At 43.0% G+C, this 17,764-nt stretch overlaps 1 protein-coding gene across 3 annotated transcripts in view; it reads right to left on the bottom strand.

Moving 5' to 3' along the window:
- Window positions 1-12,283, bottom strand: part of LOC105481036 (RAD23 homolog B, nucleotide excision repair protein) — a 46,467-nt gene extending 34,184 nt beyond the window's left edge. The window contains exon 1 of one of the 3 annotated variants that reach the window (XM_011740286.2): window positions 11,830-12,283. In XM_011740286.2, the coding sequence (XP_011738588.1) occupies window positions 11,830-11,895 (66 nt within the window). In that variant the 5' untranslated portion in view covers window positions 11,896-12,283. Of the gene's footprint in view, window positions 1-10,616; window positions 10,809-11,829 lie in introns of those variants that run through there. The other 2 variants (XM_071078114.1, XM_011740287.2) reach the window with 2 other exon arrangements.
- Window positions 12,284-17,764: the final 5,481 nt, after the last annotated feature.

The raw sequence follows: 17,764 nt of genomic DNA, 5'->3' as shown, positions 1-17,764 counted from the left end.
GCAGGTGACCACTTTCTACCTTATTAAAAAAAGATAGAGGAACTTATTTTCAACTTTCTGTTTAACTTTGTCGCATCCAGACCCACCTACATTTCCATCCAGACCCACCTACATCTCCATCAAGACCCACCTACATCTCCTTCTCACCTATTAAATGAAAGAAGAATCTCTTTCTTTCAAACCTAATTCTTTCCACCTGTCCTCTGGTTCGCCTCCAAGTATTTTTCAGTATCTTACTAAATTCATTATATTGCCTATCTCCCCCAGCCTTTTCAGCCTCTCTTCGCTCAGTTCACTTCCATTCACACTCAGACCTAATTCTTTATCATTTTAAAAACAAACACTTAACAATCTCATCTCCTCCTAGACTCACTCTCTCTCCCCTCTTAATCTAATTCTTCAAAAACTTAAACACACACCACTGTCTTCACTTACTCATAATCCAAAACCAACTACTCAAAAGAGAGCAATATTGTGCTGATAAACAAAAACATGAAATTTATTCTCATTCTGCTTCTTATTTTCTCTGGTAGTGCCGCCCCCCGCCTCCCCACTCCCACCACTGGCCATTCCATTAACACTGCTCTTTACCCGTATCACTGAATTCTGCAACATCATAATAAGACACTTCTTAATCCTCTCCTATCTTCCTCTTGTCACGTGTGACAGTACTGACTTGTCCCTCCTTTATATACTACCATCCTTTGGCTTCCAGGATGTCATACTTTTGGTTTTCCTATCTCTCCGTTCACTGCTTCACGAAATCCTCCTCCCTGGCCAGCCCTTTAAGTGTTACTTAAGACTTCCAGGATAATCCATCGTGTCTACTCCTAGTTTTAATAACTATGCAGATGTCACCTGTATTTCTAGCCCAGCTGTCTCTCCCTGACCTTCATTTATACACACTTAACTCTCTACTGAACACCTTCACACGATGTCCTAGAGGCATTTAAACCATAATGTATCTGTGGAAGAACTGTATCTAAATTACTTTGTTTTAATCATCCCTAACCCAATCTAATTGGGCATACTTTAAAACAGATTAGCAAGAAAGACTGCCTTCTTTCTGGATGCTTCAAAGGAAGAGGTAGAACTCAGCACAGGTTTCTCTTGGAAAGGATATGGCCCACAATAGATGCAATTATGACTCCTTTAACTGAGCTGAGCCCCACGCCAACGCTCCCATTCCAGTAAGCCATCTCGACAGAGTGAATATAAACGTGAGCACCACAGTCCCAGTACATAACCAGGGCTAGAACTTTCATTGTGCCGCATATCCCGCTATATAAATAATGGTGGTTTATCATCAATTCCACTAGAGACAAAGCCATGGTTAACATTCAAGAAATCAAACATTTTTTTCTAGCTACTTAATTATCTCTTATAAAATTGTGCATTTTAAAATAAAAACGTACTCAATATAATATTCAACATGATGGGCATGGTTTTTCCTTTTTCCTGCAAAGGAAGACAATCATAATAGTGTATTTAAAAGTGCCACCACATGGTGGGCGCCTGTAGTCCCAGCTACTCGGGAGGCTGAAGCAGGAGAATGGCATGAACCCGGGAGGCGGAGCTTGCAGTGAGCCGAGATCGCGCCACTGCACTCCAGTATGGGCGACAGAGCGAGACCCCATCTCAAAAAAAGTGCCACCACAAAGCCACAAAGCTAAACTTACCATTTAATTATTTCCTAATGTGAGCACTACTGTGCATCTCTGTGGCAATGGCACTATTTTAGTTCAGGCCAACAACCATTAAAAGTAGTCCTTTCCCCCGTTATCCCAATAGTTCGAGGTCAGCCTGGTCAACATAGTGAGCCACCATCTCAAAAAAAATTGTTTTTAATTAGACGGGTGCTGTGGTGCCTGCTTGTAGTCCCAGTTACCTCAGGAGGCTGAGATAAAGGACTGACTGAGCCCAGGAGTTCAAGGTTGGAGTGAGATATAATCTTGTCAGTGTACTCCAGCCTGAGCAACACAGCAAGACTCTGTCTCTTAAAAAAAGTAGTCATTTTCATTTGACAAATTTAGGTCATGCATGAGACATCAAAATAATATCTCGTAAATCATGTTCCTATGATAGTATAATGAGCTGCCATGTCAATCTTCTTACACAGCACTTTGCATAAGATTTCTAGGCTACTGATTGTTAATTAGGTCAGCAACTGCATATTCCATATAACAGCTTGCTCAATGTTACAGTATTACTTTTCTTACTTCTGTAACTATGTTGTTCCTTATTACTGTTATAACTACATACAGTAAAAATAATGGTGTAAAGTTTTAATGGGTAGCCCTGAAATATAACATTGAATAAAAGCTAATGTAGGCTATGTACCTGCCATATGCCAGGCAGTGTACTAAGAGCCTCACAATAATTAACTCTTTTAATCTGTACTACATCTCTATGAGGTTGTAGTAGCCAACATCCAAGATGGCCCCCAATGACTCCCATCTCTTGGCATTCAAGTCTTCGTACATACCCTTCACACACTGAATTATGGCTAGTTCACAAGAACAGTAAGATACTGCTGAAGTAAAAGTGTGACTTCTGAGGCTGGTTTATACATAAAAGCCATTGTTTCTATTTTGCTCTCTTGGATCACTCACACTGGGAGAAGCCAGCCACAATGTCATGAGGACACTCAGGCATCCTGGGGAGAGGCCCATATGGGGAGGATCTGAGGCCTCCAGTCAATAACCATCACCAAGTTGTTAACCATGTGAGGAAGTCACTTGCAGTGGGAACCCTCCAGCCAGTCAAGCCTTTAACGTACAGAATGAAGCCCTTAAATGCAACTTCCTGAGACTCTGAATAAGAACCACAGAGCTAAAATACCCCTGAATTCCTGACTCACAGAAACTATGAAATAGTAAGTATTTACTGTTTTAATTACATTTTAGGGTAATCTGTTATGCAGTAATAGGGTAACTAGTACACAGGTAGATACTATTATCCTTTTTCTGATGGGTACACTAAGGCAGATGAAATAGAAAGGTTAAACACATAGGTTCTAGAGGCAGAGTCCCTAAATTTGAATCCTGGCTACTCATATGGAAGACAGTATTTATAAATAACAAATAATGTTTGTAAGCACTGATCAGCCATTTTTTTTTTTTTTTTTTTGAGACAGAGTCTCACTCGGTCACCAGGCTGGAGTGCAGTGGTGCAATCTCGGCTCACTGCAACCTCCACCTCCCAGGTTCAAGTGACTCTCCTGCCTCAGCCTCCCAAGTAGCTGGGACTACAGGTGTGCGCCACCAAGCCCAGCTAATTTTTTGTATTTTTAGTAGAGACAGGGTTTCACCATGTCGGTCGGAATGGTCTCGAACTCCTGACCTCATGATCCGCCCACCTCAGCCTCCCAAAGTACTGGGATTACAGGCGTGAGCCACTGCTCCCAGCCTGACCAGGAATTTTTTAAGGCAATCTGACACACTTTGACCAAATAATTCCACATCTAGAAATCAATGCTAGAGGTGCTTATGTAACTACTTCAAAGACAAAGGTACAAAGTATGTGCACTACAATGCTGTTTGCAATACTACAAACTGAAAACAACCCTAAACATCCACAAAGGAGAAGTGGTAAAATAAATTAATGTACATACATTCATTTGAACACTATGCAATATAAACGAATGAAATATTTATAACTATCTTTGAGGGAAAAAAGCTAGTTGCTAAGCAATTAATTTTTTTAAACGGTGTAGCTGTGTTCATGTATTATGTGTAAATATATTTTTAAAAAAGACTAGAAGCCAATCACATTTTACTATATTTACTACAACGAGCCTGAATTATTTGAGTAATTCAGGGAAAACTGGACTTTCAAACAGAAAAAGAGAGACTTCATTTAAAAGAAAAAGGTCTAAGGCAGTTCTAATAGTACACGGACTAATTAAAAAACAGTAATAGCAATTAAATTTTGGCAATCAGCAATTAGCAAAATAAAGGAGATTCCCAAAGCCAAATATGTTTACTAAAGGATTTCTTATGTTTACACTACAGGCAATGCTTTTTCTTTTTTGGTTCTTTGGTTGATCTCCTTCCACTTGAGAAACTGGTACACGGACCAGAGTACTTCCTGGGGAATTTCTGTACCAAGGTAGGTTCCTGATAATTCTACAAATACAAATTTGATTTTAAAAATGTCAGCTGACTTCAGTACAAACAGGAAAAATCTCCTCACTGGACCCTAGCAATAAAATAATTTAGTAAAGGAGATTTTTACAACAGAAACAATAACTGGTAACATAAAATGAATTATACGACAAGAGGCAGGCACTATAACAAAGGCAATCCTCAAACTGGGGTTATGATCCAAAAGGCTATTATTTTAAATAAATTATTTGAAATTCAAAACCCATTTGTCCCACAGAAATGAGCCTAAATACCATGTAAAACGGTACTTAGGCTCTTAAGTCAGCCAATACATGCCAGTTTAATCTATTCTAAAATATATTCCTAAGAGTATGATTTCAACAAGATTAAAAGAAACACAGGAATTTGAAAATTGAGTAAGCAGAATTCCCAAAATACCTGTAAGTTTCTATATAAGCAAAGAATAGATCTCTCCAGTGCACCAGCAAAAACAAGGTGCCTACCTAATTCAACCAGAAGTGTGTGGGGAATAATGGGTGAAAACAATTTTATCTACCCGTTTAAGCCTCTAGGATCTGCTCATGTATTATCAGTCATTTGTAGCTGGTCTACCTGCTCTGCTGAAGTAAGTTTATATAATGTTTAAAAGGTTTATAAGGCTAATTCAGTTGTAAGATTAGCGTTCGTGACACTACAAAAGACATTTATTTATCTGAACTTATAGGGAACAGATGGTGTAGTGTCCTTTGGCAGGATTCACTGTGCCACAGTAGGGTTAAATTCAGCAAATTTCTTTCAGAAATTAACCGGAATCCTATATGGCATCTATCACAGCAGGACCTTGTTCATTGCTTTTACACACTGTTCAAAATTGCTGATTATGTCAATCTAAGAGAATGAGAATATCTCATTCATACAAACCTTTTAAAGAAAGGATAGTGAAATGATCAAAATAAAAACTGATGAAAGCAGGTTGTTTAAAAACTGCAAAACTTATTTCTAATTTCACAATTCACTAAATATTTCCATGCCCATGATCTCACCTGATTTTCACAACCATTAGGAAAGCAGTTCAATTATTATTACTCCCATTTTAATAATGAGGAGAAAGATTTTTTTAAAAGTATTGTGCTTAAGGATGAAGCACAAGTACAAAGTTGTGAGGACTCCCTTTTAGGAACAGTATGGTAGATCCGAAAAGAGCAAGATGTGGAAAAAAGTAAACAGAATTAAGAGATACTCCTGAATTTTCTTGAGAAGCAGGGAAATAGGGCAGCAGAGGGATGTGGAGATGAGGGACTGTATCATTAGGATGGGGAAAAATTGTATACCCTAGAAATGGGAAAAATCAGTGATGAAGAGAAAAGAAGATCTGATGGAGTGATGTCCTTCACACATGACAGGGGATGAAGTATAGTGGAAAAGTGGAAGGACCTGCCTTAGATAGCACCATCCACAATTCAGAACTATCTACAGTAAGAGGAGGCTAGCAGGTAGGTAGCTATGGTAGGACCTTGTAGACATTCTGTCTCGATTATTTCTAAATTCTCCATCAAATAAAGACTAGGGTTGTCAAATGAAAATAAGGAAGGTAGATGATATGAAAGCATCCTGTGGCAGTGGAAGAGTGACTAGTAAACTGTAAGACTGTCAGGTGCTGCACACTAAGGACCCAATTAAGGTTCCTTCGTGTGTCTTAGTGTTCCTTACTGCTCATGAATTTAAGTTCCTTAATGTTCATAAATTTAAGCGAGACAAGTCAATGTGGCAACAGGTGCATCTCTGGCCACTCAGGTGCAAGTACAAACACTGAGTTGAATTTAATCATATTTGAGGCTTTCTAAGCAAGAACAATGGAGGGAAAGTCGGACCACATTACCAAGCACTGTTAATATTATTTCAAAACTCATATACCAATAATTTAGTACTTTTATACTAGTATTCTCATTTTACAGCAGAGGACCAAAAGGCACATACTGAGTAACTTGCCTGAGGTCACACAGCAAGTGGTACAGCCAACTGTACCTCTCAAAACATATCCTAATTCCATCTCCTCTGCTCTACATCTCCAAATCCTCTACATCTCCACTGCTACTGCCCTGGTTCAAGCTTCAATTACTTAAAACTACTGCACAAGCCCCCTAACTGATGTCTCTGCTTTTCACTCTTGCCCACCCCACAGCATCAAAGTAACCTTTAAAAATCCTAAAAGAAATATTTCCCGGCTGGGTATGCGGGCTTGTGCCTGTCATCCCAACACTTTAGGAGGCTGAGGCAGGAGGATCACTTGAGGCTAGAAGTTGGAGACCAGCCTGGGCAAAACATCAAGACCCCATCTCTACAAAAACTAAAAATTAGCTGGGAGTGGTGGCATGCCCCCATAGTCCCAGCTACTGGGGAAGGCTTAGGGTGGAGGATCACTTGAACCCAGGAGTTTGGGGCTGCAGTGAGCTATGATCATGCCACAGTACTCTAGCCTGGATGACAGGGCAAGACCTTGTCGAAAAAGGAAGGGAAGTAAGGGAGGGAAAGGAGGGAGTGGGGAAGGAAGGGAGGAAAGGAAGGAAGGAGGGAAGGAGAGGAAAAGAGACGGAAGGGAGGAAGGGAGAAAGGAAGAGAGGGAGGGAAAAAGAGAGAGAAAAGAGAGACAGAGATAAATAAACAAAGATTTCTGTTCTGCTTGTAAATGTTTCCAATTTTAGCCTGAAAACCCCTAGCCTACAATGCTCTGGCCACTTGCCTAACTCACTCTCTTATCTCTTATCCATCACCTTAGCAATGCAGGCTTTTTTAGTTCCCAAAACACATTCTTAAAGGTCTTTGCCCTAGCAGTTCCCTACAGAAAACACTCTCCTCATCTCAAGTGCTCATTTTTACTCAGCTCTCAGCTTAAATGTCACCTTATTCAGAAAGGCCTTCAGTGACTAGTAAATTTAAAAGTAGTCACCCAGATTTCCTGAATTCAGGAGTTCGAGACCACCCAGGGCAACATGGTGAAACCCCATGTCTACTAAAAATACAAAGAAATTAACCACGTGTGATGAGGCACACCTCTAGTCCCAGCTACTTGGGAGGCTGAGGCAGCAGAATCACTTGAGCCCCAGAGCCGAAGGTGAGCTCCCCCAATGTAGTGTGTTTGCATGTTGATTTATTTATTTAATAAATACTTTCTGTGTACTTACTAGATGTCAGGCCCTGCTGTGATGGTATGTGCATTCTAGTGGGATAAAACTGTCAAAAAACAAATTTTAAGAACCAGGTAATGGTGTAAGTGCTATGCAGAAAGTTGAAATAGGATAAAGTATTTGGCGCCATCTCAGCTCACGGCAACCTCCTCCTGCTGGGTTCAAGCGACTCTCCTGCCTCAGCCTCCCAAGTGGCTGGGATTACAGGCATGCATCACCACGCCCAGCTAATTTTCTATTTTTAGTAGAGACCAGGTTTCACCATGTTGGTCAGGCTGGTCTTGAACTCCTGACCTCAGGTGATCCACCCGCCTCGGCCTCCCAAAGTGCTGGGTAAAGTAGTATTTTATAATAACCACATTATAGAGATAAACCACAAAATTAGGTAATTCTTCACAGCATACTAATATGCTATTTACAGATATTAAAACAATGATATCTTTACAATTCTCTTAGCAAACACATCCAATGTATATGTAGAATTTTAATGTCACTTATATAGTAATCCAATCACATTTCAGCTTCTGCATTTAAAGTCTCATCTCAAATTTACTGAGTTTTGTTTTTAGTTCTTCAAAGCAAACAGTGTCAAGAGTTAGACTGCAGGATTAATTTGTATACCACATACTCTTTCTTGTCACCATTTCAGTGATGCAATAAAATACTGCACTGTATTTTTTATCTCAAAAGGTTTATTCTTAAATCTACCTTTCTTAATGGCTTCAAGCAACAGTAACATAAAAAACTAAGTGACTACAAAACTGAGCTTAAAAACTATTCCATTTCCCTCTAAATGTCCACGACACCATTAAACTTCAAAAAAAAATTTTTTTTTTTTTTTTTTTTTTTTTTTTTTTTTTTTTTGAGACGGAGTCTCGCTGTGTCGCCCAGGCTGGAGTGCAGTGGCCGGATCTCAGCTCACTGCAAGCTCTGCCTCCCGGGTTTTTACGCCATTCTCCTGCCTCAGCCTCCCGAGTAGCCGGGACTATAGGCGCCCGCCACCTCGCCCGGCTAGTTTTCTGTATTTTTTAGTAGAGACGGGGTTTCACCGTGTTAGCCAGGATGGTCTCGAACTCCTGACCTCGTGATCCGCCCGTCTCGGCCTCCCAAAGTGCTGGGATTACAGGCTTGAGCCACCGCGCCCGGCCTTTTTTTTTTTTGAGACAGAGTCTCGCTTTGTCGCCCAGGCTGCAGTGCAATGTCGCAATCTCAGCTCACTGCAACCTCTGCCTCCAGGATTCAAGCGATTCTCCTGCCTCAGTCTCCCAAGTAGCTGGGACTACTTGGGAGGAGCATGCCACCACACCTGGCTAATTTTTTGTATTTTTTTAGTAGAGCCGAGGTTTCACTGCGTTAGCCAGGATGGTCTCAATCTCCTGACCTTGTGATCTGCCCGCCTCGGCCTCCCAAAGTGCTGGGATTACAGGCACGAGCCACCGCGCCCAGCCTAAACTTCAGAATTTTAAAAAATTTCAGAGAAGCAGTGGTCTATTAGACATCTCAAAATGCTTTAATATGTAGGCTACTTAAATGTCTCCCACAATTTTTACAGTAAAAAAAAAAAAAAAAGCACACAATGAAGAACATCTCCTAGCAATGATCTCCCTACCCCACACATAACACCTTCTCATTTTGTTTCTGTATTGTTTGAATATTTTGTAAGACGGTTTGCATTACAATTGTAAAAACAAAGACCTTTGTAAAGGTTAACATTAAAGGTAGTGGTCATGTCATGTATCACGGTAATAGTCAAGTAAATGGTACAAAATGCCTAATAAGTCTAAGAAAGTTTTGTTAAAACTAGGGCAAATAAAAACACCTTAAAAGAAATTATCTTGCTTTTTCCAATGTGTATATCCCCTACTCTATAGCTACTGAGATTTGACTAAGTCAATAAGGCTCCCAGAAGCCCCAGGTCACATTCTACAGGTCCCTGTACTCCTCCAGTCCTGCCAGCAAAGCTCACTAAACATTTACTTGTTCAACAAATGAATCACTCCCATGATTCCCCTTGTCGCACAGTCCTTTCTTCCATTTTTGCTCATGCTCATCTCAAGCTCACAAGAGCTTCTATACTGGCTACGTAAGTCACTTAATTTCCTTGGTTCCTTCTTAAACAAGGACAAATCTCTGAGTCGACCAAAATACAGGTCTCAATAAGATCCAATCTTGTCTTTATTTTAGATCTATTTCTAATATCCTTGGTTACCTAGTTCTCACAACAACTTACAAACAGAACACTTAGTGTTGCTCTATTAAATACAATTTTCTTTGTGTATTTCTTACTGGAACTCTAAAGTGTTGTATCAAAAACAAATATTAAATAAAACACATTACAAATATAGAATTGAAAATGTTGTCATGAAAACTATTTCCTAAAGTAATTAAAATAAAAACTGACAAGTCATTAAATGCAAACGTTCCATATATCCCAGGGAAAATGCTTTAATTTCGTGCCCCAGACTAACAGTATTAGTTTTTTTATACTAATAGAAACAAAATTATATTTATTTATGTAAATAGCAGCAAAAGCTGTAGAAGCCACTCCCTAACAATGGGCTTCTCAAAAATATACTTCCCGAAGTGTAACATATTACTTTTCCTTGAAGATAAACTGGAAAACAGCAAAAATAGTTAAGAATTTATATAAACACAGGTACAGCATTGACTCTCAGTTAACACTGCATGTGTAAAGTGCCTAAAACGCTAAACAAACCCTACAGAACATAAATACTTCAGTGGAGCTGTTGAAAGAGTCACTGCATAACTTCAATACACCCACAAATATTTACCAAAAAGCCACAATCTTTCTTTAGGTTTCAATAATTCTGAAATTAACTGAGTATTATAAGCCGATTAAGTTACTGTGGCACCAACATTTGTTACCACAAAGAACCAAAGTCAAAGAACCAATAGGCATTTTACATAGTTTGTCTGAAATCATCAAACTCCATTTTAACTTTCACCCTTCAACTTATTAATACACATTAAGCAGTAAAGAAATACTCAAGAGGAATCTGATTCTATTAGTGCTGTCAGTCCACAGGGTGTTGTCAATTACTTCTGAGGACACTGAAAAGTTTCTCATGTATAATTGAGATCTACTGTTCCTTTAAGAAGTTAATCACACAGCATACACCTACATATATTCTGAAATCAAGTAATTTTGTACCAAAATCCCAAAAAGGTTGTTTTTTAAAAAATTAAAGATGTACAAAACTTAAGATTAAATGAGGTAAGTAAAACGTAACATTGTATCTCCACTTAAAGGAATCCATTGTTTAAATAATCGATTCCACTTACTGACCACCAAGTAAACACATACCATTTAATCTTCACATCTCTGCAAGGCAGGTATTATCCCTATTATACAGAAGATGAAACTAAGATAGCGTAATTTGCCCAAGGTCATAGCAAATAAGTTACAAAACCACAAATGGAACTCAGGTCTACTTAATTAACACCAAAGCCCCTGATCTCCACCCAAAATAGAATCAACTACTTTTAAAAATAGAGTTGGGCAGAAAGCTGCTGGTTTAAACTTAGTATTATGACAATCTTTGCGGTGTATTCCCGAACATAAGCAGTAAATTCACACGGCGTTTTTAGCTTCTTGGCATAAAGTTGTACTGACCTCAACAGTGTCTCTTTATGCAGTCACAAATACAGAAAAATGTATAATGTGGACTTCTGAAATGTTTAAGGCTTTAACTGCAGAAGGGATCCAAAGTTGTTTTTTCTTTTTTCCCCCTTGAACCGCTACTGTTTGGGGGATCGGGGGAGGGTGGGTGCAGGGTTCCAACTCCTACAATTCCAAGATTTCTAATGCAGAAAACCCGTTAAATCTGAGGTTTAGTTTGAGCCTGGATGGATCTGAAGGGTTCTAACGCTAAAACCAACACTAAAGAGGCCTCAAAGTGCAATCTACGCAAGGGTGTGGGTTTGGTGGCGGGAGGAAGGGAGCAGAACGATTCATTTGCAAATAAAAGGGTTAACAATTCTGTGGGGAAAGGGGTAAATTCATTTTCACCACTACTCACCTCTCACTCGGCGGCAAACGGAACCTGATACTTTTTTTTTAAGGCTCATCTTCTCGGGTTACCAACTCTGGGACCTAAGCGCCTAACCAGGTCCACACATGGGTAGTGGCGACGCCTACATCTCCCTCCCCCACCTGTGCACCCACACCAGAAAGCCAGGCCCCACTGCCGAGACTGCCTGGACCTCCCCATCCCCCTCCGGCCCCGCTAGCACGAGCTCCTAGGCCCAGGCCCGCGGGCGTGCGCTCCACGCCATCTGCCACCAGGCCTTCGGCGTCCGGCCACTGCTTCCCCTTTCTCCTGCCACAAAGCCCGTGGCCAAGCCAGGAGAGTTGGCTCCGCTGTACGCCGCCAGGGCCAAGGCCGGCACCGGGACTCAGGGCCCTCAACGCGCCCTCCGGGGCTTCCCCCGCTGGAGCGCGCCGCCCAGCCCCGCGAGCTCCTGGCGCTCCCCGCGGCCCGCACGCGGCCGCCCCTGCCCCCGGCCCGCGCGCATACCGTCTCCTCGGGGTCGATGTCTATCTTGAAGGTCTGCTGCTGGAGGGTCTTCAGGGTGACCTGCATGGTGCCGCCGCGCAGCTCTGCTGCCGGGCCTGCGCCGGGTGCTGGCCGCTGGGCGGGGTCTGTGGCCTGGCGGGGCCCCGGGGTCGCCCGCGCTCCTCGCGCTCTGGGGAGGAAGGCGGTGGGGGTGGGGGTTTGTCACATTCGCCCAGCGGAGCGGCCTCTCCCCCAGCCCGTGCCCCGGACCGCGCCGCTGCCTCCGCGACTGCGGCCTTCCCCGCGAGCTCGGGCCGCCGTGCTTCCTCACGCGCCGAGCGCCAGCCACTGAGTCTGCAGGAGGCGCAAGGGGCTCGGCGAGACAAGCAGGGAATCCGCTAGCTCACCACAGGACGGTGACCGCCATCATCGTGACTCGCCGAGACGTGCCCCCTCCCCCACGCGAAAAACCTGGGGGGATGGGGCCGGGCGGGCGGAGCGCGCAGGCGTGGGGGTGCAGCGACGCTTTGCGCAGGCGCGGCAGACGACTCCGCCCCGGAATTGGGGGCGGGGCGGAAGGCGGCTCTGGAATGTTGGCGGCCTGGACCCGGATTGCGCAGGCGCGTTCCGTGGGCGGCAGGGGCTCTAGGGGTTTCCTCCTAGCGACTATTGCTGGAGCGTTCTCTCCGCCCGCCGCCTCTCCGCGTCTGCAGACTCCGCCCGACTGCCGAAGTTACGCAATATGTAGCCCGGGAAGCGCTACGTGGAGACCCGGCAGAGTGGATGCCGAGCCCTGGAGCGGGGGAGTAATCGGGGCGGAGTTTAAGTGAAAGGATGGCGGTAACCACAGTTAGGGGCCAGCACCTGGGGGGCGCTCGCTGCGGGGCTCAGCCCTGGGGGTGTCGACTGATTCTTTAATCCCGACAGCACAGACTACTGAGCCGGACTGCCCCCTTTCAAATTTTGTTTTCTCTCACTAGCCTTGGGTCCTTGGGCCTAAACAGATGGACCGATTTAAAACGAATGTCAAGTTCTGTCACACCTCGGGGTAGAACTGTCCAGTGTTTCCCCATCTAGCTCCGAGTTAAAGTCAGAGTTATTAGAACGGATGTATTAGTCCCTCGCCTTTCTCCGAGTCGCCTTACTCTCCCCACTGGTGGATTCTAGGCTGCCCCCACCTCAGGGCCTTCCTTTGCACTTGTCCCGGCTCCCCTCCTTAACATCCTTGCTCAGATGTTGCCTTCTTGGTGAGGTCTGCTCTGGCTGCCTTACTTAAAATCGCAACTTCCTATCTGTCTTATCCTGCTCTGTTTTTCTTGTATAGCAGGTATCCCCTTTTAATTACCGTGTAATGTACATATCTCTTGTTTATCATCTTTCTCCTTTTCCTGTAAACCCCAGACTGAAGCTGCATAGAGGCAAAGATTTTGCTGTGTTTCCCCATGAACATGCCTGGCACATTGCAGGTGCACAGTAAATATTTGTGGAATGGGTGAATGTGCTTCCGGATCCTCAGCAGTAAAATGAAAATAATAATGTCACTCATTGATTATTGGAGGGGGGAGTTGAATATTGCATGTAAAATCTTTTTTTTTTTTTTTTTTTTGAGGCGGAGTGTCGCTCTGTCGCCCAGGCTGGAGTGCGTTGGAGTAATCTCTGCTCACTGCAAGCTCCACCTCCCGGGTTCACGCCATTTTCCTGCCTCAGCCTCCCGAGTAGCTGGGACTACAGGCGCCCACCACCACGCCCGGCTAATTTTTTGTATTTTTAGTAGAGACGGGGTTTCACCGTGTTAGCCAGGATGGTCTCGATCTCCTGACCTCGTGATCCGCCCGCCTCAGCCTCCCAAAGTGCTGGGATGACAGGCGTGAGACACCGCCCCCGGCCCTGTATGTAAAATCTTAGTACCAGGATCATGATAAACAGTCTGTAAACCGTTAGCTATTAGTAGAAAATGCGTTTACAGATAGAAAACTGAAGTACAGAGATGTTGAGTAATGCACCTGGAATCACCCAGCCGGTAGTAAATGGCAAATCCAGAATGTGACCTCAGACAGAATGACTCCAGAGCCTGTATCCCAGGGTGTGGCACTATTCCCCTCTTTTTTTGTTTTAAAGGAGGGGGATACACTGTCATCCAGGCTGGAGTGCAGTAGCACAAACACAGCTCACTGCAGCCTCAACCTCCCGAGCTCAAGAGATCCTTCCACCTCAGTCTTTTGAGTAGCTGGGACCACAGACACACACCACTGCTTCCCAGCTGATATTTTATTTTTTTTTGTACAGATATGTTCTCCCTATGTTGCCAGGGCTGGTCTTGAACTCCTGGGCTCAAGTAATTCCTCCTGCTTCGGTGTCACAAAGTGCTGGGATTACATGTGAGCCATCACCCCCAGCTCTTCTCCTCTGTTTTATAATAAACAGGAGTTTATTATAATAAATATAATAATATTATAAATAATCTCCTGTTTTAAATGTGCCTGTGGCACATTTGATTTAGTTCAAGTGTAAAACACAGTTCTAGTCAGGCCACTAGCTCTACGACCAATTACAAATTCTCTGGGACAGCATCCTCACTAATACAGTGTCACTGCCTGGTTTTCAGTGGCTTCTAAGAGCTTGGGTTTAATGTTTCCAAGAAACTTTCCTTGACCAGCTTCTCCCTCCAATAACCTGGTATTTCCCCTTTCACGGCACATAACTCGCTTCGTAGTAGTTAAACATGCAATCTTCTGCCTTCTCTCTTCCTATAGCTACTCGTAGTCATCAGGTGGTTTCATCTTGGCCCTTGTTTTGAAATACCTTCAGCCTGGACCTCTCCCCTTAGCTATAGAGTTAGCCAATTGCCTAAGCAATATCTTCACCTGAATATGTAACAAGCCTTTGAAACTTAATATGGTGAAATAGAACAATTGATTTCTCTTTGGACCTCCTTCCCTGCTGCAAACTGCTCCTCTCCCAGTTTTCCCCCATCTTAGTTTATGGCCTCACAATCTACCCAGGTGCTCAGACCAAAAATCTGGTCTTCATCCGTGATAACTGTCTTCCCTCCCTCACCCACTCCCAGCCACCACATGCAATTCATTATCAAGCCCTGTCAACCTTATTCTCCAAAGTATATCCCCAAGTCAACCTTTTTTCCACCGTTTCTACTTCTACAGTCCTAAGCTAATCCATCATTATCCTTCACCTGCGTCCCACCTGGTCTCTCCACTTCCACTCTACCCCCAACAGCCTCCCCAGCAGCCAGAGTGGCCTTTTAAACCCATAAATCAGAGCATGTCGTATCTATGCTTAATATCTACATTTTAGAATAAAAGTCAAACTCTTTACATGGCCTTGGAGAGCCCACGTGATCTGACTCCTACCAATTTCTCTGACCTCATCTCTTTCCTTCTCTCACCCGCTCATTCACTGTCATCCATTTCCCTCTCAGCCCTCAAACAGGCTAAGCTGTTTCTAGCCTCAGGGCCTTTGCACTTGAGGTTCCTTCAGCTTGAAACTCTGTCTTCCCAGATCTTGGAATGGCTAACTCCTTTTCAACTTCAGGTTCCAATTCATATTTTACTTTTTTAGAGAAGACTTCTCCAACAAATTTAATAATATACATTAAACATGTATTAAACCTTTTTCTCTTTTTTTTTTTTGAGATGGAGTCTCACTCTGGAGTGCAGTGGCGCAATCTCGACTCACTGCAACCTCTGCCTCCCAGGTTCAAGCAATTCTCCAGCCTCAGCCTCCCAAGTAGTTAGGATTACAGGTGCGTGCCACCATGCCTGGCTAATTTTGTATTTTTAGTAGAGATGGGGTTTCACCATATTGGCCAGGCTGGTCTCGAACTACTGACCTCTTGGCCTCCCAAAGTGCTGGGATTACAGGCATAAGCGTCCGCACCTGGCCTAAGCCTTTTTTCTAGGCAAACCACTTGCTTTTTAGGGAGAGACACTCACTCCTATATTCACGACTGTTTTCACCTACAACAGAGACTAGAAAACAGTAGGTGCTCAGTAGTGGATGCTGACTGACTCCTAACTCAGTTGTAGACTCCACAAGACAGGGGCTGAGTCAGTCCTGTGCATCTTGTTATCTGACGTAACTAGCACAATGTGGATGATCTGTACATGTTGTTTGAAAACATGGTAAGGTCATTTTAGTTATAATTTACAACAGTTATAAGAAAATGTGAAAATATTTAAAAACCTGAAATGTGCTGTACAGTTATAATATTAAAAGCTTCCTGCTACAACTATTATTGTCTGCAGAAAAACAAGGAGAGAGATGCCTTTCCATATATTAGTGAATGCAAAAAAAAAAAAAAGTTTTTTTTTTTTTTTACTTGTGGCAAAAGGAAAAAAAAAACCAATGTAGAAAGGGAGGGATTGGTTGAAAATGAAAGTCCTCCTCCCACCTCCCTAGAAGTAAGCATTGCTTTGAGTTCTTAGAAACTTTCTAGACATATAAAAGAATATATTTTCCCAGGCGGGTGCAGTGGCTCACACTTGTAATCACAGCATTTTGGGAGGCCGAGATGGGTGGATCCGAGCTCAGGAGTTCGAGACCAGCCTGGGCAATATAGTGAAACCCCATCTCTACTAAAAATACCAAAGTTAGCCAGTCATGATGTCACGTGCCTGTAGTCCCAGCTACTTGGGAGGCTGAGGCACAATAATCACTTGAACCTGGGAGGCAGAGGTTGCAGTGAGCTGAGATAGCACCACAGCACTCCAGCCTGGGTGACAGAGCGAGACTCTGTCTCAAAAAAAAAAAAGAATATGTTTCCGCAAATACAGTCATGCGTCACTTAATGAAGAAATTTAGCCGGGCGCGGTGGCTCAAGCCTGTAATCCCAGCACTTTGGGAGGCCGAGACGGGCGGATCACAAGGTCAGGAGATCGAGACCATCCTGGCTAAAGCGGTGAAACCCCGTCTCTACTAAAAAAATACAAAAAAAACTAGCCGGGCGAGGTGGCGGGCGCCTGTAGTCCCAGCTACTCGGGAGGCTGAGGCAGGAGAATGGCGTAAACCCGGGAGGCGGAGCTTGCAGTGAGCCGAGATCCCGCCATTGCACTCCAGCCTGGGCGACAGAGCGAGACTCCGTCTCAAAAAAAAAAAAAAAAAAAAAAAAAAGAAATTTATTCTGAGAAGTGTGTCATTAGGCGATTCCGTTGTTGTACAAACATCATAGAATGTAATATATTACACCCTACATGGTATAGCCTACTACACACCTAGGCTACATGATATAGTGTACTGCTCCTGGGCTACAAACCTGCACAGCATGTTACTGTACTGAGTACTGTAGATAATTGTAACACAACGCTAAGTACTTGTGTATCTAAACATAGAAAAGGTATGGTTAAAAAAGTGGTGTAAAAGATTTAAAATGGCACACCTGTATAGGGTGCTTATTATGAATGGAGCTTTCAGGACTGGAAAATGCTCTGGGTGAATCAATGAGTGACTGGTGTGTGAATGTGAGAGTCTAGAGTGTTACTGTACACTACTATAGACTTTATATATAAACACTGCACACCTAGGCTACACTAAATTTAAAGTGTTTCCTTTTTCAATAATAAATTAGCTTGCTGTAACTTTATGAACTTCTAATTTTTTTAACTGTTTGGTAACAGCTTATAATACAAACATTGTACAGCTGTAAAAATACTATTTTCTTTATATCCTTATCCTATCAGCTTTTTTTTTTTTTTTTTTTGAGACAGCATCTTGCTCTGTCACCTAGGCTGGAGGGCAGTGGCATGATCATAGCTCACTGCAGTCTTGAACTCCTGGCCTCAAGAGATCCTCCCACTTTAGCCTCCCAAAATGCTAGGATTACAAGCATGAGCCATTGCCCCTGGTCATTTTTTTTTTTCCTATTTCTTTTCTTTTTTTGTTGTTTTACTTTTTAAACTTTTTTGTTGTTGTTGTTAAGAACTAAGAAACACACATTAGCCTA

The sequence above is a fragment of the Macaca nemestrina genome, chromosome 14, assembly GCF_043159975.1.
Source record: "Macaca nemestrina isolate mMacNem1 chromosome 14, mMacNem.hap1, whole genome shotgun sequence".
Lineage (NCBI taxonomy): Eukaryota > Metazoa > Chordata > Mammalia > Primates > Cercopithecidae > Macaca > Macaca nemestrina.
The sequence above is the reverse complement of the archived record's forward strand: the minus strand, read 5'-3'. Positions and strand labels throughout refer to the sequence as shown.